The 26690-nt window shown below is 41.4% G+C and overlaps 1 protein-coding gene across 2 annotated transcripts in view; it reads left to right on the top strand.

Annotated features, from left to right (window-relative positions):
- The window catches only part of MYOM2 (myomesin 2), a 226877-nt gene that overhangs the window by 27393 nt on the left and 172794 nt on the right, over positions 1 to 26690 (top strand). The window contains exons 2-6 of one of the 2 annotated variants that reach the window (XM_063916675.1): positions 7252 to 7379; positions 10140 to 10259; positions 15418 to 15622; positions 24299 to 24456; positions 24930 to 25022. In XM_063916675.1, the coding sequence (XP_063772745.1) occupies positions 7273 to 7379; positions 10140 to 10259; positions 15418 to 15622; positions 24299 to 24456; positions 24930 to 25022 (683 nt within the window). In that variant the 5' untranslated portion in view covers positions 7252 to 7272. The remainder of the gene's footprint in view (positions 1 to 7251; positions 7380 to 10139; positions 10260 to 15417; positions 15623 to 24298; positions 24457 to 24929; positions 25023 to 26690) is intronic. The other variant, XM_063916676.1, reaches the window with a different exon arrangement.

Here is a 26690-nt window from a genome sequence, read left to right on the forward strand (position 1 = left end):
ACTAGTTATTAAATTATATCAATTGTATTCTCACAGTGCGAGCTATAAATTAATATTTGGTGCAACGTTCTAGGCATTTCTATCAGATCCCTGGGATATGTTTTATAAACCACAATAATAAATCATGGGATAATATAATATTTTGAGTATAACGTATATGTTATAGAGGTTCAATATATTTGTAAAGGTGTCATATACCGTTAAGCTTTATGCTGTAACACCAACTGTCCTACAGAATTATAGATAGTGACTATTTGGACCTCTAATATACACATTCTATTGTTTTCTATCAACAGGGGGACGTCCAGTACCTCTCTCATTGGCTGCGCTGTGATACACATAGCAAAAAGCAGAAGGGAAAAACTGTCCGGCCCTAGTTTGATATCTCATATTCCAGGGATTTACACCAGTAAGAATCTCTCATCCCCCATTCACTGCATGGCACATGAGGGACAGTAGAATTCTGAAAGTGTTTCTTTAAGTCCTGTCTTTCATTACATATCACCTACAGTATATAAAATTTTCTATTATATTTTATCCACTGCAGGGGGCAGCCGAGTATTTCTCTCATTGGTTGCGCTGTGTCTAGTACACATCAGCCAATAGCAGAAAAGAAAAACTGTCCCTCTCTGTGGTTAATCTTTATCTTTTCTCCAGGGACTGACACCAGTAGGAATCTCTCATCCCCCATTCACTGGATACACATGGGGGACAGCAGAATTCTGACCATGTTTTGGTAGTCCTGCCTGTTTACTGCCCAAATATTTTCCTTGGGTACCTATAATTCATATACATAGATTAACATTATTACCTGGATGCTTTTTAATTATGTGTATTTTACCTTTATGTTTTGTATTGTTTTTATATTTCGCCTATGTCAGTTTTATGATTGTGTAGGCCGATTCAGGCCTTGTTTTTTGATACATTTTGAATAAAAGTTACGTTTTATCCATTTTTTCCCCTTTTCTGCCTCTATTTTTCGTTGGAGTGCTCTACCACCTATAGAATTTCTTCTCAGCTCTTTCTTAGGGCTGTGTTTTGTCGTTTATCAATATATTGACTCTGTGGGAGCACCACCACTCTAGAATATACTAATCTTAACTCTATCCTCAGAGTGGTCTTACATACTATTTGTAATATCATTAGCCTAATGATGGTTTCTTTCTAGACCAGTGCAGTGGGATAAACTCTTTTTGTTTTGTTAACGGTCAAAATAACGACATTTAAAATGTCGACAAGTCAAAAAGTTGACACATGTTGTTCATTTTTTTGGGGTGTGTGTATGTTGACATTGATCAACATGGACACCGTATAGGTGTACCGCGTCCCCTCGCATGACTTTCTGCGCTCACCATGCTTCTGGCTCGGCACACTATTATATTCCCCCTCCATGTCCACTGGGATGGTAAAGTATGAACAAGTCAGTTTCAATGAAAAAATAAAAAAAAGCTCATGTCAGTTTTTTGACCTGTCGACATTTTAAATTGTCGGTACTTTGACCTTGTCGGTATTTTGACCATCGGTCAATTGTTGTCGGTATTTTGACCATCGGGATTTTTATTGTATGCCACGTGGCATGCCTACTGTATATTCTGTGTGTGACTGTGGCTCTATCTGCACATGAAATGCTACATTACAGTGTATTCCTGAAAATCACTGCATCATTTTATATGCAGATACAGCCACAGTCGCACACAGAATATATGGATGCCGCATCCTAGTCACATAGCAATGCAGATAAGATGTATTTTCGGCAAAAAAGGTGACCGACATTAGCAGAGCTGACGGCTGACCCACGTCAGGCATCTCCTGCTGCATGGCGTTCTGAGGCCAGATATATGAGGACACTGCATGGATTAATCAGCACTGACACATGATTTTTGCTCATTTTTGTAAAATCATATCTGTTTATCTGTCTTTTATTAAGTAAAGTGTACATTTTCCATATAAATTCCGATTACTCTAATTTTTTAGCAAGCTTTAATTTCTCGGAACACCTGTGGTTAGTTCAACTACAACTCTATGAGCATTACAGTCTCCAAACACTTGGCTTAGCGCAGCTCATCTTTTGCTATATAATGTATGAGGACACATCTGTATCCAAGCAGTAGCAGAGATCACAGTGTTAGCGGCCATGTGAGTGCTGTGTGCGGACTGTTCAAATGTGCGCGCTGTTCCTATTTGAAATAGAGGTGGTAGAATCACCAAAATGAGGACTGCTATGGGTGAGGGGTGATGGTGCTGGGAAAGGGGTGCAGGGTCAGAGGCGGAACTAGTGGCGATGCTAGGGTGCACCAGCTACTTGCCTATGGCATCATATTGGTTAGGGACAGCTGCCCCCGAACACTGATCATACTCACTAGAGGCAGGTATTAGTGATCAGTGCGCATGGAGGGCAGCCCTTATCGGAGCACCGATTTCTGGGTAGGTGCAGAGCCGTAGCTACGTGTGTGCCAGGCACACAGCGCAGTCGCCCTGAGGGCGCAACTGCCATCATTCCATGTCAGTGGCTTGTAATGGGTCAAACTGACTCATTACAAGCCTGTGCTGTGTGCGCCGGAGGAGGAGAGGAGCAGCTCCGGGGGCAGGGGAGGAAGAGGAGGGAGGGGGACTCCAGAGCCGCAGCAGCGCTATGTAATTGGTAGTGGTGCCGCTGCAGCTGTCCCTCTCCTTCCACATTGGCTGGCTGGTGCTGCTGTGAATGCTGAGATGCGCTTCCCTTATCCCAGCATTCACAGCGGCGGCGGCCAGCCAATGCGGAAGGAGAGGGACAGCTGCATGCGGCGCCGCCAGCAATTACACTGTGCTGCTGCGGCTCCCGAGTCCCCCTGCCTCCGTAGCTGCCAGCACCGAGGAGCCTGACTGCCTGAGCCAGCGGAGAGTTGGTAAGTATCAACTATTCTGTCTGTCTGTCTGTCTATCTATCTATCCATCCTGCCGTAATGTGTAAAAAGAGGGATGCTGGCTGCCGCAATTTGTATAAAGGGGACACTTTCTACTGTACTGTGTAAAAAGGGGACGCTGTCTGCCGTAATGTGTAAAAAGGGGACTCTGTCTGCCGTAATGTGTAAAAAGGGGACGTTGTCTGCCGTAATGTGTAAAAAGGGGACTCTGTCTGCCGTAATGTGTAAAAAGGGGACACACATAGCTGATCACACTAGGACCCTGCACCGCTTTCTTTGCCAAAGGGCAAATAAAGCTGTGCAGGGGTACAGGATTCTCAGTGAGCCCCGTGATTACGCTATCTAATGATGTTGTAATTATTACAGGGCTTGCTGCGATGTTCTTTTACATTTTTTATTTTAGTACATTTGGCGAGGTAATTTTTCCATTATATAAGTATTTGATATGCGATATGGTTACCTAAAAAATATGAATTAAAGGGTTTGGAGCAGTTTGTTACGAAAACTGCTCCAAAAGCCCTTTAATAATTCAGGTGATACTAATATAATGTGAACTGAAAAGCATTTGAAAACACCCTTTTTTTACACTATTTTAGTAAAAAAATGTTTATAAATATAGTAATATACCCATAAATGCCTTAAATTCATTTGGGACATGTCTCCTTTCAAACAAGCCACATTAGAAAGCCAGGGATATAACCAGATGGGGCACCCTGCTCCTGACACATGGCAGACATTCCTCTACTAGTCTACTAAAACAGCATAAAACAATCTAACAGAATTTATTTTATGGAAATGTCTACATCCATGTTGTGGGAGTTACAGATGTACAGTATATTTTATATTTGCTATATTTTATGCAGATTATATACTGTACTTTTATTAACAACTTAACTGATGATTTTTTCCTTTAAGGAGTCTATTCAATGGTACTGCCATTTTTCCGACTTGTCGGAAAACACATGGATCGGCGGATTAGCCACAGATCCACGTGTTTTGTTGGATTTGCGGCCAAATCCGAGAGGTTTTAGTCCTGTGTTCAACAATGTCAATCCGACTTTAAAAAAAGTAGGATTGGCATTGGCGAATATGGGCAATACCAATCGGATTTGCCCGCAAATTTAATACTGCATTGTCGGATCCTCGGAGAGTATCCGATATGCATTGAATAGACCTATATAACTGTTCATAGCATTTTTTTAAAGTTTTATTTAAAATAGTTTAAAAAGTATTTTTTTTAAATAGTGAAATATTATGCACATCTACAAAACAGATCTCCTCTTCAAAAACAGGGGAACACAGTGGGGCGGCGCCGTCGCATGTGATCTGACCATGCCAGTAATGTGGTTTAAGTGGATCCTTAAAGAACGTGGCCAAAAATTAAAAATGTAGCTTTGTGTGCAGTTAATAGAATTAATATAGAGAACCAAAACATACTTACCTTGAATTTAATCTCTGCCATCTCTACTGGCGTTTGTAATAGCTGCATAGTCTCTGACACCTAGCACGCTGATTTCTACTTTAACTGCTTTGTATATATTTAACATAAGTCAGGTCTCAAAGTAAATGGAAAATTTATGGTGGGGGTTAGTAACAGCTGGTGAGAAAATAAAGTAGTGTGGTAGGGCACTGATAAAGTCATTCATTTTTATTTTAGGCAGAATTACCCTCTTTGTACAACAAAGAACCTCACAACACCAGGTTCTAATTAAAATATACATATTTAAATATTGATTATAGAAGTTTAATCATAAGATGCAATAAACACTCAAAACATGCCTGTAAATACGTACAAACTCCACACCATATACATGGATGTGGAACAAGGTAATTTTTCTGACAAGAGTGTGTGCTAATTTCATTAACCCTAGTCTATGTACCAAAAACCACCAGAACAGTTTTGCAATAAATTTGCTTTTTTATTTTCTGTCAATAAAAAGATTTTTTCTTTAAAACTAGTAACATATTTCTTCTAAAAATATCTCATGTAAGAGTATCACATGAATAAAAACACATACATTAAAAACAATCTACTCATATACTTTGCACAATTATGATGGCAAATGAGGGGTGTCCTTTTTCAATAATATATAACCTATTTTGTAGATAACAGGTATTTATAATGGGCCCATTGTAGGTGATAATTGAAAATATTCCTGTGGCTGGGAAATCAGTAGTGACGGTAAGATGTTGGATTGTGCACATAATCAGAGACTTCGGCAACCTCATAATTTGATCCCCAGGCACGCCATGCCAGTAGCTGGGTATGTCCCAATTGGCTGCAGCTCTAAACACGCCGATGATGAGTACTGGTTTTCTCCTGCAGGCGGGCAGGGACCCCTCAATAATCAGCAGTGGATAGTTGAATACCTCCTTAGCAGTGGCAGCTTTCAGTAATAACTGGCAGAGTAACAGCAACAAAAATTCTCTATCCAGTTTCGCTCATATATATGGGAGCTTTTTCAAAGAGTGAATGCAGCCATATGGGCCAGGTATAAAGCTCCCACATATAGGAGCGAAACTGGTTAGAGAATCTACTGCTGATTATTGAGGGGTCCCAACACACCTGCAGGAGAAAGCCAGTACTCATCATCAGCGTGTTTGGAGCTGTAGCCAGTAGAGGCTCTTGCCATGGGCCAGCAGGCTTTTTGCCGGGGTGCCGCTACCACGAGGGCGCCGCCGCCACCATGGCAAGAGTTGCTACTCCTGACCCCCTCTCCCCAGCTGCAGCAGGCGCCGTGGGTTGTGTGGGCGCCCGCTGCAGCCGGCGGTGCTGACTGATGCTAGAGGTCATAATTGACCTCTAGTGTCAGTGCGGCGCTGTTATGGGAGAGACATCATGACATCTCTCCCATAGAGAGGAGCCGGCAGTGGCCAGAGACAGCAGCAGCGGCAGTGGTCCGGAATCAGGAGCGGGGCTGGTAAGTATTGTTTTTTGTTTGTTTTTCTTATTTGAAAGCAGCGCTACTACAGGGGGCACATACTGGGGGCACTGCTACAGGGGGAAAAGCTACTTGGGGCAAATCAACTGGGGGCACTACTACTGGGGGCACTACTACAGGGGGCACTGCTATAGGGGGCACTGCTACTGGGGGCACTACTACTGGGGGCACTGCTACAGGGGGAACAGCTACTGGAGGCAAATCAACTGGGGGCACAGTTACTGGGGGCAAATCTACAGGGAACACAACTACTAGGGGCACAACTACAGAGGGCACATACTGGGGGCACTACTACAGAGGGCACTGCTACAGGGGGAACAGCTACTGGGGGCACTACTACAGAGGGCACTGCTACAGGGGGAACAGCTACTGGGGCACTACTACAGGGGGCACAGCTACTGGGGGAAAATCTGCTGGGGGCACAGCTGCTGGGGGCAAATCTACTGGGGGCAAAACTACTGGGGGCACAGCTACAGGGAGCACAGCTACCGGGGGTACAGCTACCGGGGGCACAGCTACTGGGGGATAACTGTGGCCATGCCCCTTCCCTATGAAGAAGCCATGCCCCTATTTTTGTCTGGCGGCTTCGGAGCGCACCAACTCTATTTTCCTGTGTGTGTGTGTGTGTGTGTGGGGGGGCACCTCAGGAAACATTCACGCTGGGCGCCACAAGGTCCAGAACCAGCCCTGGCTGTAGCCACAATAATGTATCATTGGTTAATGATACATGATTTTATGATCTGTTGCATTTAAGCTGTAATATCCCAACATAAAGCCATTTAAATCTTTTGACTTTCACAGATAAGATTTTGTTTTCCTTAGCCAGGTTCTATAGCAATGACAGTGTAATCTATAATAGAACAGTGGTCCCAAAATAAAGATCACATAAGTGGATTCCATTTCTGTTTTGAAATTACAAGGGATTAGCCACAACAGGATCTTCAATCTAGAGCAAATCACAAGCTCGATAAAGACCAGTATATTTTTAAAGTTTATTTGAAACGATCAATGCACCACTTTACATTCACCTAAAGGACCTTGAAAGGAGGTAAAAACAATGGATCTCTTAAATTCCTTGGAAACCAGGGCACTGAGATACAGTATACTGAAAGCTTTTTTAAAGTCATCCACATCCTGGATCTATTTCTGGGTATTTTAAGGATTGGCAAGGATCCAGAGCAAGTGGTTCTGTGCGATTACAAAATAGCTGTGATTGCAATGGCATAAGGCAATATTATGCTTTATGACACATGTGAAACACTAGATATGTGCCTACATATTTTCACTAACTACAGTTAAATAACTTACCAATTTTCTTCTATAGTTATAAATACCTTAGGCTTGAAATAACTATACATTTCTTCTCTTTGCTATAAATAACTAAACATTTCATTTCTTTGCTATAGCTCTAAGGACAGTCTGGTGCAATGTCTTCGAAGGCTGTCACTTCTTATCAAAAGAGACACAAGCATTATGACCAATCATATCGCAATCTTCAGACCAGATATGTAGTTCAAGAATATTCAGCGCAAAAGTAAGAAGTGTTAATTTCAATATGCTTATTTACCTTTACTATGTTTTATTCATGTTCTGATCACCCTGTCCACCTGTATGTAGTAATCATGTATAGTAACGACATCGGGTGAATTACTTTTTCTTCAGTCCCCGCAAAGATCAATACAATTTCTCACATGGCAAGCAAATGATCTATCAGGTGTAGTCTAATAACTGTGCAATGAAATGTACTGTAACAATCCACCAATTCCTAAATTTGGATATTATGGACACAAGCCATATGGTTGAAAAACTGCATTTATAGAAGAAAAATCAAGCTATAATTTACAGTATATGATGCATTATATCCAATTATTAAACCATATACAGATGGGTCCACGGTTATCTTGACTAGTTTTCTGTGCCTAGGCACAAAATGATTTATTAGCATAAACCCTTTATCTATTGTTCTCAGCTGCAATACAATACAGAGAACAATAGAGCAGGGGTTAAGTCATTACAGCAGGGGATTAAGTACGACTGGCCAGTCTCAGTTAATCCTATTAAAGGTCAAGATAAACGTGGACCCATCTGTAGTGTAAATACAGTGTGGATAATGTATTTGTTATTTATTTTATTATTTTTCTACAGATGTACACTTTCATAATCACCAAGGCTCATTATCTAATATTGCTAATATTGTAAAATAAATTTGCACATAATCACAGCATTAAACCAGACAGTTGCTTTCATTGTCTAACTTACGTTATAAGAAAAAAAAAGCCTATCTATCTATCTATCTATCTATCTATCTATCTAATTTTATATATATATATATATATATATATATATATATATATATATATATATATATATATATATATAAAAGTACATTGGGTGCTGTGGTTCTGGACAAATTCTTCCCCTAAACACAATCATTGGGGCAGATGTAATAAGCCTGGTGAAGTGATAAAGTGGAAGGGGATAACGCACCAGCCAGTCAGCTCCCAGCTGTCATTTTTCAAACTCGTAATGATTGGCTGGTGCGTTATCAACTTTCACTTATCACTTCTTTATCACTGCTTTATAACTTCTCCAGGCTTAATACATCTGCCTCATGTTTGTAAATGAGTTCCCTTTGAACACACTTCCTGCTCTTTATTAACCAACACCACTTCCCATCTGTCTATAAATAATATGGAAGTAGGGTGCTGAATTTGGGCAGAAATTTGACACAAAGTACATAGGGGCAAGAAATAAAAAATGGAAGATGGAAGTAAGAATTTATGTAAGTCCCTTGCAACAGTCCATGCTAGAAAATGACAACTGTCCAATAGAATCTACAGAACTGTGTGATATCTATAGCTTCACTCCTATCTAGCCACCCTGAAAACAGACACACAATTTGTTGTAGAATGTCTTGTTAGATGTTTTCTCACATTTTTCATATATAGTAAAAGCACTATGTCGTTCAGTATATCATCATACAATAATTAGAACAATTATATGTATTCCCAGTACGATTTATATACAGTATTTCTTCCTATTTGTTCATTCAGGCCTATGGGAAAGTCAATGAGACGCTCCTATTTGAAGCACACTGTACCAGCTGTCAGGATCTTATAATAGCAAATGACATTTTCTCTGCTTTATTTCATTTCTCTGCTTTGATTTTCTGAATGTTGTTTTTCTCTTTTTTTCCCTACAGCTTTTTGCCCGAAATAAATTCAAGAAACACATATATATATATATATATATATATATATATATATATATATATATTTATTAACTTTTCCTCACAAAATTATAATGGGGGCTTTCTTGGGTTCTCTTTTAGTACATATGTTATTGTCTACAAGTTCTCTGTGGATGACTTTATTTTTTCCACAAAGAAGATTGTCAGACATTAATAATATAATAATAATAATAATAATAATAATAATAATTTGATTTATATAGCGCTCTTTCTCCAACAAGACTCAAGGCGCTTTACAGACATCAAAAACAATGCACATAATACAGAAGATTTGAGTAATACAGCAATAGATCAGCCACACAGACACAAAAACGAACGTTAAGCACACAGAAGCATAATGCATGATTGGTATAGGCATTTTGGGTAATAACTTCCAAGGGTTGTGTATTCCACCCTCACAGGGTACCAGGTGTGGCAGCCATCTTGGACACACTTACTTTAACCTCTTATTTTAAGTTACAACTGATAGGCTGCCGTCTCATGTATCATGGTTCATCCTGGCTGCCTGATGGTGCATAAGAGATACTTAGGGGTAAATTTACAGTACTAAGGCTGGAGTTTTTTTTAGGATTGGTGATGTTGCTCATAGCAACCAATCAGATTCTACTTAACAGTTATCTAGCAGCTTCCAGAAGATAATAAATATAATGTGATTGGTTGCTATGAGCAACATCACCAGTTCTAAAAGACTTCAACCTTAGTAAATTTACCCCTTATACTTTAGTAACCATGCCAACAATGTCACTACAATTATGCACAATCTCACACCCTAAACACAAGAGGCATCAAAAGGAACCTAAACTAAACTGCATAATTGTAGTTTACACACTAGTTTTAATAGGAAATATTAAGTAGTTACATCTCTACAAAATGCTACTTATCTTTTTGTTTTTTGTTCAGCGCAGTAAGTAAACAATGCTGAAAAAGATCAATAATAATAATAATAATAATAATAATGATTACTGTATGGCTAGAAGAATAATGCTGTGAAATGAAATAGCTGCAATAGATACAAGTAACATTGTGTCCTCCCTGTCACTGCAGAAGAAGCACTTCAGCTTCTGCACAAAGAACTTCAGCAATTTCCACCGGTTCAAGAGTAAAATGCGTTTGTGGGGCTGATAGAGAAATTCAAGAATATTATGTCCCAGATTTTAAAAAAAGGTACCTGTGTACCATGCATGGATAGTTAATGGCAAGCTAAAAACCTTACACATTAATATTTCTTCTTGGTTTGCTATAAGTGAATTATTATAATTGCAGTAACCAAGCATTTTATTTATATAACTGTTCCTTCCTTCCTTACATACTTGCTGCCTCTCTAACAGTAGAAATTAGCACATCATTGCTGTATTTGCTTTATCATAAAAGTTATGTCATGTATGATTCATTGTAATGTAATCATTGGAGAGCCAAAAGGCATTTAAATATTTATATATTTACTCTTTAAACCAGAGGTAAGCAACATGTAACTCACAAGTCCAAAGAGCCCTTATAGAGAGATGCTGAGTTTGTCCTTGCAAAACAGAAAAGCATACAGTACTTTACTAAATGCATAAGAGTCTTATCATGCACTGCAACTATTCACCCACAAATGTCATACAAATGGAAGATCTGTTTTGAATTAATTATTCATGATGAAAGAATATTTTACTTGATAGTGAGTAAATTTAATTTTGTGATTATCCTATTTAGGGTATAAGGCAAAATTACAAAAATAACAAAAAGACTGACCAAAAAAGGTTAAAAGTAACTGTGAATACATATCTGACATCTATCTATCTATCTATCTATCTATCTATCTATCTATCTATCTATCTATCTATCTATCTATCTTTGCATAATCATTTGAGGCACTGTGCACCCAGAAGGGAAGTACACATACTGGGAGACGCAAAAATGCTATTACATTTGGACCATGCGATTTATAAATTGCAATTTGCAACTTTTACATTTGTCCTAAAATACTGCTCATTTAAGGTTTATTCATGTCTTATATAAGATTACATTAATGCTAGGTACATACTAGATGATACCCTCCAGCGATATCGTCAGTGTTTCCCCTTGACATCCCGGGCAAACGAGGTAGTGCATACACACTGAGTGATATCGCTAACGATATCATTCAGGGACGTCATCCTGCCTCTGTCCTGTACATGTACTACTAACAATATTGTATAAACAATATCATTTGTAATACAATAATATTACAAATGATATTGCTGAAAAAGGTGAAAATGAGCAATATCATTTCAAATATTACTGTGTGTGTACCCAGCTTACGACTGTTTAAATTTTGTTGCCATTGAACCTGTGACAGAATGGCCTTAAAATTTGTCCAAGCTGCAACATATTTTTATGTAGTTTCATTGGTGTTCATCAACTACAGTAGTCGCCACTCTTATTGGTACTACTTGGTTCCCTGTGAGTGTCAGTTGTACACCAAATTGTAGGAGGAGAATACACAAATGAGTAGTAAGAAGAAATTGTAAGCAGTTACGGGGGTAATTCTGAGTTGATCGCAGCAGGAACTTTGTTAGCAACTGGGCAAAACCATGTGCACTGCAGGGGAGGCAGATATAACATGTGCAGAGAGAGTTAGATTTGGGTGTGGTGAGTTCAATCTGCAATCTAAATTGCAGTGTAAAAATAAAGCAGCCAGTATTTACCCTGCACAGAAACAAAATAACCCACCCAAATCTAACTTTCTCTGCACATGTTATATCTGCCCCCCTTGCAGTGCACATGGTTTTGCCCAACTGCTAAAAAATTTCCTGCTGCGATCAACTTGGAATTACCCCCTACATTTTACCAGGGATGGAGCAATTATGTGCATAGATAGGGCATTGGCAACACTTTTGTGTCACTATGCACACTGAAGCTACAAAGCAAACTGTGCACTAAGTACAAGCATAGCAAATTCCCAATTATCTCATGGCTTCCATGATTCATGAAGTATGTACAAGTGATTACAACAGCACTGACTAGGAAGCAGAGTTGCACTCAACCATCTTGTTGTAAATAAGTCCCTGTATATATGTTTATGTGCCTTTGCTAATGTTAGCATACAGTACAAAAAGGATGAGAAAATGATGCAAGGTCAATGCTGACATAAACATATTTGTGCTGGATTCTCCTGAGAGGATGTGAACCATCTGTAATAGCAAATATACAGGGCACTCAAATACCAAAAAAATACATGCCATCACAGATACAGCTACCACATATTTGACCAAATATACTGTAGTTCTGGGTTTCAGAACTATAAGGGTCAGAAACACACAATTTAGCGAACACTTGAAATCATTCTGTAAAACAGAACACAGGAAATACTTTTCTCTACTATAACTTACTAGTTTACATAGTTTCACTATAGCTATGAGGAAACATTTCCTCACACATGTCTGGTAGATTTACTAAAGCTTAAAAAAAAAAATGAAAAATCCCAAAAGGGATTACACATTTTAATGCAAACAGGACAGACATCACTTGTCACTTGTCAATCAAGTTGTGTCTGTCGTTTAGAGAGCTCCCATAATCCAATGTCTAGTAGAGCTTGTCTAGTTCACATATTGATTAGTTGCATGTGCCTAAGAAAGCTGGCGATTTTATTGACTTACAGGAAAAAAACATCACAACACATAAATGATCTTCATAGATAGGTGCTGCTTGCTTGCATCATATACTGTAATCTAGAAGTTGACCCTTGTACTTTAAATTCCATGGAGTCTTTTTTTGTTGTTAATTTTTCAAATGTAGTTTATTGTCTTTATTACACTTGGACCGGGATATGATTTACTAAAATTGTAAATTTTACAGTTGTGCTCATTTCCAAAGCACAGTAAAGATGAGATTTTTTTCTAAAAAAAAAGAAGAGAAAAAATAATTTTGTACTAGATTGATTTTCTGTGATCAACAAATATATATTCACCAAGAAGATGTAACATTTTGACCTTGAGAAACTATCAATCCATGTATAATTTTTTAATATCAAACATCGGTCTTCTTCTAACAAAAAATCTTATACATTGCAATAAGCACCACAGGCTGTTTGATTATTTTTTTTTTTATCCACTTACTGTGTGACTTTAATACCTACTTCTGCGCTAACAGAATATTTGTTCCACTGGTAATATATCCATAATAAAGGGCTGAGTTTGAGCCTCATAATGTACATTATTTTGCATACTGCTGCTGAATTGTATGTTTTTCTGACAAAAGCTGGGTACACACTGAGCAATGTGTTATCTGGTCCAGTGGTTTGGACCGATATGTTCAATTCGGCGCATATTGGGCAGTGTGTATGTCCTATATGCGGGTCCCCTTGGTCATGTGCTGCACATAAAACCTGACAATATTGCGACACCATGTATGCTAATGAAAGATAAAACAGTGGGGCAGATGTATTAACCTGGAGAAGGCATAAGGAAGTGATAAACCAGTGATAAGTGCAAGGTGATAAACGCACCAGCCAATCAGCTCCAATATGCAAATTCACAGTTATGAGCTGGTGCGTTAATCACCTTGCACTTATAACTGGTTTATCACTTCCTTATGCCTTCTCCAGGTTAATACTTCTGCCCCAGTGATCTTTCCGCCCTTCACTAACATCACTCAATGTGTACCCAGGTCCCGATATGTCGGCCCATCATACCGACGTATAGGCTGGGTACACATGCGTAAATCCAGTGTGTACCCAGCTTAAGTTTGTATTCTCTCAACAGCTAACAAACATGTCTTCTGTATGCATTATGATCTTCATTTTTTATTTGCAGCTTTTTACTGACAATTATTCTTTTCTTTCTTATTGACTTTACAAAATTAACAATCTTAATACATTCACTATTTAATAATGAGTTGTGTTACATTTCCCATGACATGTTTTTTGCAGTAGAGGCTTACGTTTTTAAGACTTGAAAAATGCTAATTATTTAATTGTACCATTATGTACAGATGTAAAATGTCTATTGCAAAGAAGTTCTATTGGTCTGTTTTGTTAAATTGTTAGTTTGCTTACACTGTTGCATGTTGTTATTTGTTATTATGGCATGTTAGAATCTTGTGTCGCCATTTACATCTGTGCTTAGAATTTGTAACACGTGCTTCATGCCCTGCAATGGCTTGCCTTTGTTGTTTATTTTGTATTTTATAATACTTTTCTTTTGTTTGTATTGTTTACAGTGTTACACTTTACTATTGCACTGCATCATTTCTGTACCTTCCTTTTTAGTATTTGGATGCATGTAGAAACTTTGGGGGCAATTCAGACCTGATTGCAGGGCAGCGATTTTTGCATCCCTGCGATCGGATAGTCGCCGCCTACAGGGGGAGTGTATTTTAGCTGTGCAAGTGTGCGATTGCATGTGTAGCAGAGCTGCACAAACTGATTTTGTGCAGTCTCTGTGCAGTTCAGGACTTACTCAGCCACTGCGATCACTTCAGCCTGTCCGGGACCAGATTTGACGTCAGACACCCTCCATTCCAATGCTTGGATACGCCTGCGTTTTTCCAGACACTGCTTATAAATGGTCAGTGCACCCACAAACGCCCTCTTCCTGTCAATCTTCTAGCAATCGCCGGTGCGTTCGGAATTTTTGCACCACCCCGTCATTGACCGGCGATCACCATTGCTGCGGTCCATCGTGCCTGCTCATTGCGGTGCATACATATGCGCAGTTCAGATCTGATCGCAGGCTTTGAGAAAACGCAGCCTAATGATCTGGTCTGAATCTGCCCCTTTGTGTCTATGGTACTCTGGGCCTGATTCATGATTGTAAGTAAAGCAAAAAAGCAAGAAACTGGGCAAAACCATGCAGCACTGTAGGTGGGGCAGATGTAACATGTGCAGAGAGAGTTAGATTTGGGTGGGGTATGTTTAAATTGAAATCTAAATTGCAGTCTAAAAATAAAGCTATCTAACATTTGTGGGCTACATGCAAAAGCAGCCAGTATTTACCCTGCACAGAAACAATATAAATGTATTTGCTCCCCTTGCGTGGTAACATGGTTTGTACTCGACACAGTTACTTAACATGAATCAGGCCTCTGTGCATTACCATGCCCTTTTTTGTGATAACACCTTCTGTGATATACCTAGTGAAATTAATCTTTATTCTTTAGACTACTAAATATATTTATTTATTGCACTTTCTGTTCTGCTGTTTTGATGTGAAATAATTGTCTCTTAAAGCATGATTTTGTAAATCAGAAGAAATAGCGTTTATAATGAAGCCTTATATAGAATAATTAATAGAGTATGGCAATACGTTCTATCAGTGCTGTTATGGTTCTATATTCTTACATTTTATATTGTTACATATAGGCTGCAGGAACAACATACTGCAAAACATGCTGAGCAACGTACTGAACATCATGCTGAACAACATACTGAGAGACATTCTCACCAACACAGAAGCTATGACCGAAGTGTTCACTATGCCACGGAGCTGGCCTTTTTGCAAGAAGATGTTCGTATTGCACGGGCCCTAGCACGGGAACAGATAGACAAAGTGTCCATTCAAAGGATGGTAAAGTCTGACTTACTCTCTGTACTTCAAACATGACTGGTCATAATTTCACGTTACTGCAAAGGGCCACAGATCATTCAAGTGGATGCACCAGTGGTAAAAATATATGAAATAAATATTCTAATTGGACACAGGGCACACGACGGGATCCGTATGCTATACCGACGGTCAGGACGCCGACCGTCTCTAACGACTAGTATATAAGCAATAGTAATACGTTTTCTTATGGAATGGTTTCAATGGATGCAGTGCTGTTTTTTTATTGTGTTGCACAATCACACACCTCAGTAAGCAAATGATAAAACTAGTTTACAAAACCCCAACCTGTACAAAATCACACCAGAACAGCCAGTAACAATGGCAATATTAAACTATTCTGCCACAGTGTCAAGCAGTTAGTTTATAGAGTGAAGCAGTTTAGGAGTGGTGTATATAAAAGCGGCCCAGAAAAGCTTCAAATGCACCATATATTGGTGTGGTGTATTCTGCAAAAAAAACAAAAACAAACAGCAACAGCACTAAAATCCTCATTGCTATATATACAGTATATATGGCATTTACTCATCATCTCGACAGTCAGGAACCCAACCCATATATACTGAATCAGCGTTATGGTATGGAATGCTTTGTGCATGGTCCTAGGGACCTGTAAATGATGGCTATGTTTAATAAAAAAATGAGAGACTTGTCTGACCCGACCCTGAATGTTACAAAGTTCAACAGATGGTTTCACCAGTTGTTTTTCCTTGTACACTATGAATTCCTCTTAGCTGGTAGCTTCAGATATAACAGCAGTGGTGAGGTGTTTAAAAAAACTGAGACACAAATAGGATAAATACTGAGGTTCTCACAAAGCTAGTCCTGTTGGGGCTTTTTGTTTGATTCCTATGTTGTTCCATGCTTGGTCTGTATTACATGCGAGTATGCTTGAGAGGGTGATGTTAAATTAAGCTAATTAGACATTTTGTATTCATTACATTTGTCATCTTAAAAGCTCTTAAAAGTAAATTATTTTAATGACATCCATTCTTCTATTGGATCCTACAGGGCCATAGCTAGAATTTTGTGGGCCCCATAGAAACATTTTGAAGGGGCCCCCATCCCATTGCTTTTAGAGAGACACTTCTCTGCAGCAGTTGTTAATTTTATGCCATATAATAGTGCCCTAGTTCATTTTCTGAACCACAGTAGAGCCTTATTTAATGTTATGCCCCATAGTAGTGCCCTAGTTTCTTTTATGAATCGTAGTAGTGCTTAAGTTCTCCCTATGTCACATTTCAGAGCTGCCAGTACACATTATGCCGCACAGTACCCCCAATTCACATTATGATATATAGTGCTCCACGTTCATATTGTGTCTCATTACAGTGCATATTGTGTCTCATTACATATATTATATAACATTAAAATGCCCTCCAGTTCATTTTATACCACACTACAATGTGCATGTCTAGGGGCATACCTAGATATATTGCAGGCCCCAAGGAAAAAGTTTGAAAGGACCCATACGTACCCCTACGTACCACCCAATGATGAAAAATGTATGAAACACATATAACTTTGACAGGGAAGGTGGGCCCCTCTCAGCTCTGAGCCCCATAGCAGCTGCACTGCCTGCACCTATGGTAACTACGCCCTTGTATCCTATTAAAAGACTGTTTTGTAGTAATCACTGTCCTGTGACCAGAGTGACTGTGTGGTCTTGCTTCCTTGCCTGAACTACACTGTGGAATACATGCAATATGCAGGACCTGATTTGTTCGGTTAGAAAAGTGTGTGAAGAGTCAGAGGTGTGTGCAGTGCCGATGTTGTACACAGTGTAGCAATTACAGTATTTGCCATGCTCCAAACCCTCACACACAGTAATGTCCTGCAATATTGCATGCACAGTGGATTATTTACAAAATAAATGACAGGTAGTCAGCGTTTGGGGGAGGTAACAGGGGAAGGGGGTAAATAGTGAAATGCAGGTGTGTTGGGAAGGTTTTCTGGGCATGCCAAAATCAGACACTGTGAATTTGCTGGCAGCTGTAGAGCCCTTAGTATCTTAAGTAAGCCGATCTGTCTGAGACAGCATAGACTAACTCAGAAGTTTGGTGTTTGACCGATCTGCGTTCGATGTTTCCACTTATGTACGTAAGCGGTAGATGGAAGATGCCAGCAGTGGGCGCATCTAAGCACAAGATGGTGTCTGAGGCATTAGCATATTTTCACAAATGCACAGCAAGCGAAATCGCATCAGTGAATGCAGGGGCATAGCCAGAACTTTGTGGTCCCCATAGCAACATTTTGAAGGGGCCCCCTGTCCCATTGCTTCTAGAGAGACACCTCCCTGTAGCAGTGCCCCCACTTCTTACTGTGCCACATTGCTGTGCCCCAGTTCATATTATGTCACACTATAGTATCTCAGCTTTATATTGTGCCACATTACAGTGCCACAGTTCATATTATGCCACCCTATAGTACCTCCACTTCATATTGTGCCACATTACATTGCCCCAGTGCATATTATGTAACATTAAAATGCCCTCCAGTGCATTTTATACCACATTACAATGAGCAGGTCCAGGGGCATAACTAGATATATTGTAGTCCCCATAGCAAAAATTTGTAAGAGCTCCTATGTATCACCCAATGGTGAAAAATGTATATAACACATGTAACTTTGAAAGGGAAGGTGGGACCCTCTCAGCTCTGGGCCCCATAGCAGCTGCACTCCCTGCACCTATGGTAGCTATGCCCTTGTGTGAATGCATGGGTGTACAACTCTGAATCAGGCCCATGGTGAGAGCTAGAACCTGATTGGTTGCAATGGACAACTTCTCCACCTGTCCCCCCTAGAAGGTTTGATGCATCTCCCTCAGTGTTCTATGTTCTAAAATAAATCCCTTAAAAACCTAGAAAGATGGAATGGAAAATTTTGGATCTACAATGGCGCCACATGAAAGAAAAATGGCATGTACCTAATTTACCCAGAACATATGTAATGTGCCATATTTCTCTGACGTCCTAGTGGATGCTGGGGACTCCGTCAGGACCATGGGGATTAGCGGCTCCGCAGGAGACAGGGCACAAAAATAAAGCTTTAGGATCAGGTGGTGTGCACTGGCTCCTCCCCCTATGACCCTCCTCCAAGCCTCAGTTAGGTTTTTGTGCCCGTCCGAGCAGGGTGCAATCTAGGTGGCTCTCCTAAAGAGCTGCTTAGAAAAAGTTTTTAGGTTTTTTATTTTACAGTGAGTCCTGCTGGCAACAGGCTCACTGCAACGAAGGACTTAGGGGAGAAGAAGTGAACTCACCTGCGTGCAGGATGGATTGGCTTCTTAGGCTACTGGACACCATTAGCTCCAGAGGGATCGAACACAGGCCCAGCCATGGAGTCCGGTCCCGGAGCCGCGCTGCCGACCCCCTTGCAGATGCCGAAAAGTGAAGAGGTCCAGAAACAGGCGGCAGAAGACTTTTCAGTCTTCATGAGGTAGCGCACAGCACTGCAGCTGTGCGCCATTGTTGTCACACACTTCACACCAACGGTCACGGAGGGTGCAGGGCGCTGCAGGGGGCGCCCTGGGCAGCAATGAGAATACCTTGTTCTGGCTAAAAAATACATCACATATAGCCCCTGGGGCTATATGGATGTATTTAACCCCTGCCAGGTCTCACAAACTCCGGAGAAGAGCCCGCCGAAATAGGGGGCGGGGCCTATCTCCTCAGCACACAGCGCCATTTTCCTGCTCAGCTCCGCTGCGAGGAAGGCTCCCAGGACTCTCCCCTGCACTGCACTACAGAAACAGGGTAAAACAGAGAGGGGGGGGCACTTTTTTGGCGTTTTTTGATATATATTAAGCTGCTATAAGGGAGACAACACTTCTATAGGGTTGTTCCTATATATTTATAGCGCTTGGGTGTGTGCTGGCAAACTCTCCCTCTGTCTCCCCAAAGGGCTAGTGGGGTCCTGTCTTCGATAAGAGCATTCCCTGTGTGTCTGCTGTGTGTCGGTACGTGTGTGTCGACATGTATGAGGACGATGTTGGTGTGGAGGCGGAGCAATTGCCGGTAATGGTGATGTCACCCCCTAGGGAGTCGACACCGGAATGGATGGCTTTGTTTATGGAATTACGTGATAATGTCAGCACATTACAAAAATCAGTTGACGACATGAGACGGCCGGCAAACCTTTTAGTACCTGTACAGGCGTCTCAGACACCGTCAGGGGCTGTAAAACGCCCTTTACCTCAGTCGGTCGACACAGACCCAGACACGGACACCGAATCTAGTGTCGACGGTGAAGAAACAAACGTATTTTCCAGTAGGGCCACACGTTATATGATCACGGCAATGAAGGAGGCTTTGCATATCTCTGATACTGCATGTACCACAAAAAGGGGTATTATGTGGGGTCTGAAAAAACTACCTGTAGTTTTTCCTGAATCAGACGAATTGAATGAAGTGTGTGATGAAGCGTGGGTTAACCCAGATAGAAAACTGCTAATTTCAAAGAAGTTATTGGCATTATATCCTTTCCCGCCAGAGGTTAGGGCGCGCTGGGAAACACCCCCTAGGGTGGATAAGGCGCTCACACGCTTATCAAAACAAGTGGCGTTACCGTCTCCTGAAACGGCCGCCCTCAAGGATCCAGCGGATAGGAGGCTGGAAACTACCCTTAAAAGTATATACACTCATACTGGTGTTATACTGCGACCAGCCATCGCCTCTGCATGGATGTGCAGTGCTGGGGTGGTTTGGTCGGATTCCCTGACTGAAAATATTGATACCCTAGATAGGGACAGTATTTTATTGACTTTAGAGCAATTAAAGGATGCTTTTCTTTATATGCGAGATGCTCAGAGGGATATTTGCACTCTGGCATCGAGAGTAAGTGCGATGTCCATATCTGCCAGAAGAAGTTTATGGACGCGACAATGGTCAGGTGATGCGGATTCCAAACGGCATATGGAAGTATTGCCGTATAAGGGGGAGGAATTATTTGGGGTCGGTCTATCGGATTTGGTGGCCACGGCAACAGCCGGGAAATCCACCTTTTTACCTCAGGTCCCCTCCGAACAGAAAAAGACACCGTCTTTTCAGCCGCAGTCCTTTCGTTCCTATAGGAATAAGCGGGCGAAAGGACAGTCATATTTGCCCCGAGGCAAAGGAAAGGGTAAGAGAGTGCACCAAGCAGCTTCTTCCCAGGAGCAGAAGTCCCCCCCGGCTTCTGCAAAGCCCTCAGCATGACGTTGGGGCTTTACAAGCGGACTCAGGGGCGGTGGGGGGTCGACTCAAGAATTTCAGCGCACAGTGGGCTCACTCACAGGTGGACCCCTGGATCCTGCAGATAGTATCTCAGGGTTACAGGTTGGAATTCGAGAAGTCTCCCCCTCGCCGGTTCCTAAAGTCTGCTCTGCCAACGTCTCCCTCAGACAGGGCGACGGTATTGGAAGCCATTCACAAGCTGTATTCTCAGCAGGTGATAGTCAAGGTACCCCTCCTACAACAGGGAAAGGGGTATTATTCCACACTATTTGTGGTACCGAAGCCGGACGGCTCGGTAAGACCTATTCTAAATCTGAAATCTTTGAACCTGTACATACAAAAATTCAAGTTCAAGATGGAGTCACTCAGAGCAGTGATAGCGAATCTGGAAGAAGGGGACTTTATGGTGTCCCTGGACATCAAGGATGCTTACCTGCATGTCCCAATTTGCCCTTCACATCAAGGGTACCTCAGGTTCGTGGTGCAAAACTGTCATTATCAGTTTCAGACGCTGCCGTTTGGATTGTCCACGGCACCTCGGGTCTTTACCAAGGTAATGGCCGAAATGATGTTTCTTCTGCGAAGAAAAGGCGTATTAATTATCCCTTACTTGGACGATCTCCTGATAAGGGCAAGGTCCAGGGAACAGCTGGGGGACGTAGTAGCACTAACCCAAGTAGTGCTGCAACAGCACGGGTGGATTCTGAATTTTCCAAAATCTCAATTGACCCGACGACACGTCTGCTGTTCCTGGGAATGATTCTGGACACGGTTCAGAAAAAGGTGTTTCTTCCGGAGGAGAAAGCCAGGGAGTTATCCGAACTTGTCAGGAACCTCCTAAAACCAGGGAAAGTGTCTGTGCATCAATGCACAAGAGTCCTGGGAAAGATGGTGGCTTCTTACGAAGCGATTCCATTCGGCAGATTCCACGCAAGAACTTTTCAGTGGGATCTGCTGGACAAATGGTCCGGATCGCATCTGCAGATGCATCAGCGGATAACCTTATCGCCACGGACAAGGGTGTCTCTTCTGTGGTGGTTGCAGAGTGCTCATCTGTTAGAGGGCCGCAGATTCGGCATACAGGACTGGGTCCTGGTGACCACGGATGCCAGTCTGAGAGGCTGGGGAGCGGTCACACAGGGAAGAAACTTCCAGGGAGTATGGTCAAGCCTGGAGATGTCTCTTCACATAAATATACTGGAGCTAAGAGCGATTTACAATGCTCTAAGCCTGGCAAAACCCCTGCTTCAGGGTCAGCCGGTGTTGATCCAGTCGGACAACATCACGGCAGTCGCCCACGTAAACAGACAGGGCGGCACAAGAAGCAGGAGAGCAATGGCAGAAGCTGCAAGGATTCTTCGCTGGGCGGAAGATCATGTGATAGCACTGTCAGCAGTGTTCATTCCGGGAGTGGACAACTGGGAAGCAGACTTCCTCAGCAGACACGATCTACACCCGGGAGAGTGGGGACTTCATCCAGAAGTTTTCCACATGATTGTGAACCGTTGGGAAAAACCAAAGGTGGACATGATGGCGTCTCGCCTCAACAAAAAACTGGACAGGTATTGCGCCAGGTCAAGAGACCCTCAGGCAATAGCTGTGGACGCTCTGGTAACACCGTGGGTGTTCCAGTCAGTGTATGTGTTTCCTCCTCTGCCTCTCATACCAAAAGTACTGAGAATTATACGGCAAAGGGGAGTAAGAACGATACTCGTGGCTCCGGATTGGCCAAGAAGAACTTGGTACCCGGAACTTCAGGAGATGCTCACGGAAGATCCGTGGCCTCTACCTCTAAGACGGGACCTGCTTCAGCAGGGACCGTGTCTATTCCAAGACTTACCGCGGCTGCGTTTGACGGCATGGCGGTTGAACGCCGAATTCTAAAGGAAAAAGGCATTCCGGAAGAGGTCATTCCTACACTGGTAAAAGCCAGGAAGGAGGTGACTGCACAACATTATCACCGCATTTGGAGAAAATATGTTGCGTGGTGTGAGGCCAGGAAGGCCCCCACGGAGGAATTTCAATTGGGTCGATTCCTACATTTCCTGCAAACAGGATTGTCTATGGGCCTCAAATTGGGGTCCATTAAGGTTCAAATTTCGGCCCTGTCGATTTTCTTCCAGAAAGAATTGGCTTCAGTTCCTGAAGTCCAGACTTTTGTAAAAGGAGTACTACATATACAGCCCCCGGTTGTGCCCCCAGTGGCTCCGTGGGACCTTAATGTAGTTTTGGATTTTCTCAAATCCCATTGGTTTGAGCCACTCAAATCGGTGGATTTGAAATATTTTACATGGAAAGTAACCATGCTACTGGCCCTAGCTTCAGCAAGGAGAGTGTCAGAATTGGCGGCTTTATCGTATAAAAGCCCATATCTGATTTTCCATTCGGACAGGGCAGAACTGCGGACGCGTCCTCATTTTCTGCCTAAGGTGGTGTCAGCGTTTCACCTGAACCAGCCTATTGTGGTGCCTGCGGCTACTAGCGATTTGGAGGATTCCAAGTTGCTGGACGTTGTCAGAGCATTGAAAATATATATTTCAAGGACGGCTGGAGTCAGAAAATCTGACTCGCTGTTTATACTGTATACACCCAACAAGCTGGGTGCTCCTGCTTCTAAGCAGACGATTGCTCGTTGGATTTGTAGCACAATTCAACTTGCACATTCTGTGGCAGGCCTGCCACAGCCTAAATCTGTCAAGGCCCATTCCACAAGGAAGGTGGGCTCATCCTGGGCGGCTGCCCGAGGGGTCTCGGCATTACAACTCTGCCGAGCAGCTACGTGGTCGGGGGAGAACACGTTTGTAAAGTTCTACAAATTTGATACCCTGGCTAAAGAGGACCTGGAGTTCTCTCATTCGGTGCTGCAGAGTCATCCGCACTCTCCCGCCCGTTTGGGAGCTTTGGTATAATCCCCATGGTCCTGACGGAGTCCCCAGCATCCACTAGGACGTCAGAGAAAATAAGATTTTACTTACCGATAAATCTATTTCTCATAGTCCGTAGTGGATGCTGGGCGCCCATCCCAAGTGCGGATTGTCTGCAATACTTGTACATAGTTATTGTTACAAAAAAATCGGGTTGTTATTGTTGTGAGCCGTCTGTTCAGAGGCTCCTACGTTTGTCATACTGTTAACTGGGTTCAGATCACAAGTTGTACGGTGTGATTGGTGTGGCTGGTTTGAGTCTTACCCGGGATTCAAAATCCTTCCTTATTGTGTACGCTCGTCCGGGCACAGTATCCTAACTGAGGCTTGGAGGAGGGTCATAGGGGGAGGAGCCAGTGCACACCACCTGATCCTAAAGCTTTATTTTTGTGCCCTGTCTCCTGCGGAGCCGCTAATCCCCATGGTCCTGACGGAGTCCCCAGCATCCACTACGGACTATGAGAAATAGATTTATCGGTAAGTAAAATCTTATTTTTTCTAACAGGTAGAGGAAAAGCTGGCGCTACAAAGACAAATCCATGAAGATTGTATAACTCGAGCCCCAGATATCTTGGTACGTCTCAGAACACATACCGTTTGGGAAGGGATGCCTGTAAAGCTTTTCTTCACCGTGCAAGGGTATCCTACACCTGTTGTACAATGGTAAGTGACATATAAAGAACTACAGTATGTATACCCATAACCCCCTTTAGTTTAGATAAAAGTTACCAATAATGAATATAAACCACATTCTGTTTTGAGGAATGTGTCCTATGTTTTTTGTTGTACATTCCATCTGTATGTTGGTCTAAGACTTGGTTTTTATGCCTGTAACATAAAAGAAAGAGTTGAGTACTTTTAATATTCATTTTCTAAATGAATTCCCCATTTAATTTGTTTTTCACACAGTTGGAAACTTGGACTCCGCTCCATTCCTATAGAGGCATAGATAGTACATGCTTTACATTCCATTTTTAAAAAGCTGTAAAAGCTGACACTGCCTACTGCAAACTAGCCATAAGCTTTAATTAAATTGTTTGTTGCTTTAACAAAAGACAGTCAATGCATCAGTGTGTTAAGTTATTATACTATTGGCTTTAATTAAATTAAATCAATGTTTCTTTTATTTCTGGTAGGTACAAAAATGAATCTTTGGTTTGCCCAGCAAGTGATCCAGGAAAGTACAGAATTGAAAGCAAATATGGAGTGAATAGTTTGGAAATATACAGGTAGGGTACTTTATTGTATTACCATATACAGTATAGTACGTTGTTGCAACAGTACTTCATGACTGGTATTGGTAGAGTATGAAACATCAGACATGTCACGCATCCTTCCAACTTTGTTGCAATTATGTATATTTATAACCATATACAGTATGAATTAGCCAAGGTTGGACTGGCCCACACGGGTACAGGAAAACCCCTGGTGGGCCCCACTGCGCATGACTATTGTGTATTGTCTACAGTGCATTGCTGTTATTAATCTGGTACATTATCATGCACGGACTTGCAGTATTTCCTATATATAGTTGTCAAGGGGCCATGATAATGCACACTGTAATTGTTAGCCAAGACTCTATAATGGCTGGCCACAACCCTAAGCATGGGCCTTTTCCGCTGCATTCACCCGGTTGGCCCCTCATGTCCCAGTCCAGCACTGAAATTAACTAAGCCATGATCTCATGCAATCACGTCATGCCAATAAGTGGAAGATTGTACACCTTGCCTTCCATACTACTTTTAAATGTTATTCATTTTTCTACTATCGTACTGTATTTAAGGACAATACATAAAATATCACATACTATGCCACATATTGTACAAGACTCACTCTTAAGAGAGCTGACACATTGTAGCATCAATATACAGTAGAAAGGTCATGGTAGTCTTGCCGAGTTATTTTGAGACTATGTACATAAGGGGAATATAAGATCTTTGACCACTGTTGCTAGTTTCATATTGAATTAATTCATGTGAGATGACATTTGTAGCTTACAAGTAGGTAGATTGGAAACTACAGTATGTAGTTTTTGACTATCAGGGGCAAAATATAAGTTAACAATGATAATTTGAAAATTATCTCATTTGGGTGATATGACCTACAAAAAATGCAAAAATAAAAAGACTTATGCAAGTAAAAAAATGGGTTTACATGTACTTTGTTACAGGATTTCAGTCTTTGGTAACAGGGTAAATAATTAGTGAACAAGCAAAATGGATTAAATCAGCTGTTCATAATTAAAGAAATCTGAAAACATGATCTGTTGGAGGAATTTGAGGACTGAAGTAGAGAACCTCTGACTTTGTTGACTATTTTAACACATTTACATTCATTAATTTATGCAGAAATTTAGAAAATGCTAAAAGGTTCACAAACTTTCTACCATCACTTACATGAGGTTTGGCTATTAAATAACAAGACTGTACTGTAAAAAATGAAACAATACTGCATGAGTTAAAAGGGAGTGGGTGTACATTGACCTTGGACTATACCAAAAGATTTTGATAGATTGCTGTCACACAGCATTTGAAGAAGTTGAGTTCTTGATGCTTAGCTCAAAAGAAGAGAAACTTTTTGACTTAAAAGTTTTAGTTAAATTAGACAAAACTCACACCGAATCTTTCCGTATGCTAACCGAGGCTTACGGGGCGGATTATATGTCATGTGCACATTTGTTTGAGTGGCACAAAAGATTTAGTGATGGTCATAAGAATGCTGAAGATGATAAACTCCCTGGAGGGCCTTGTACATCAAAAACAAAAGAAAATGTGAAACAAATTAAGAAAATAGTTTAGCTGACAGGTGATTTAGCATCCGAATGATAGCAGAAATGGCAAACATCAACAAAAAAAACTGTTAGGCAAGTTTTGTATCAAGATCATAACATGACAAAA

This window comes from Pseudophryne corroboree, chromosome 4 (assembly GCF_028390025.1).
Source record: "Pseudophryne corroboree isolate aPseCor3 chromosome 4, aPseCor3.hap2, whole genome shotgun sequence".
In the NCBI taxonomy this organism is placed as follows: Eukaryota; Metazoa; Chordata; class Amphibia; order Anura; family Myobatrachidae; genus Pseudophryne; species Pseudophryne corroboree.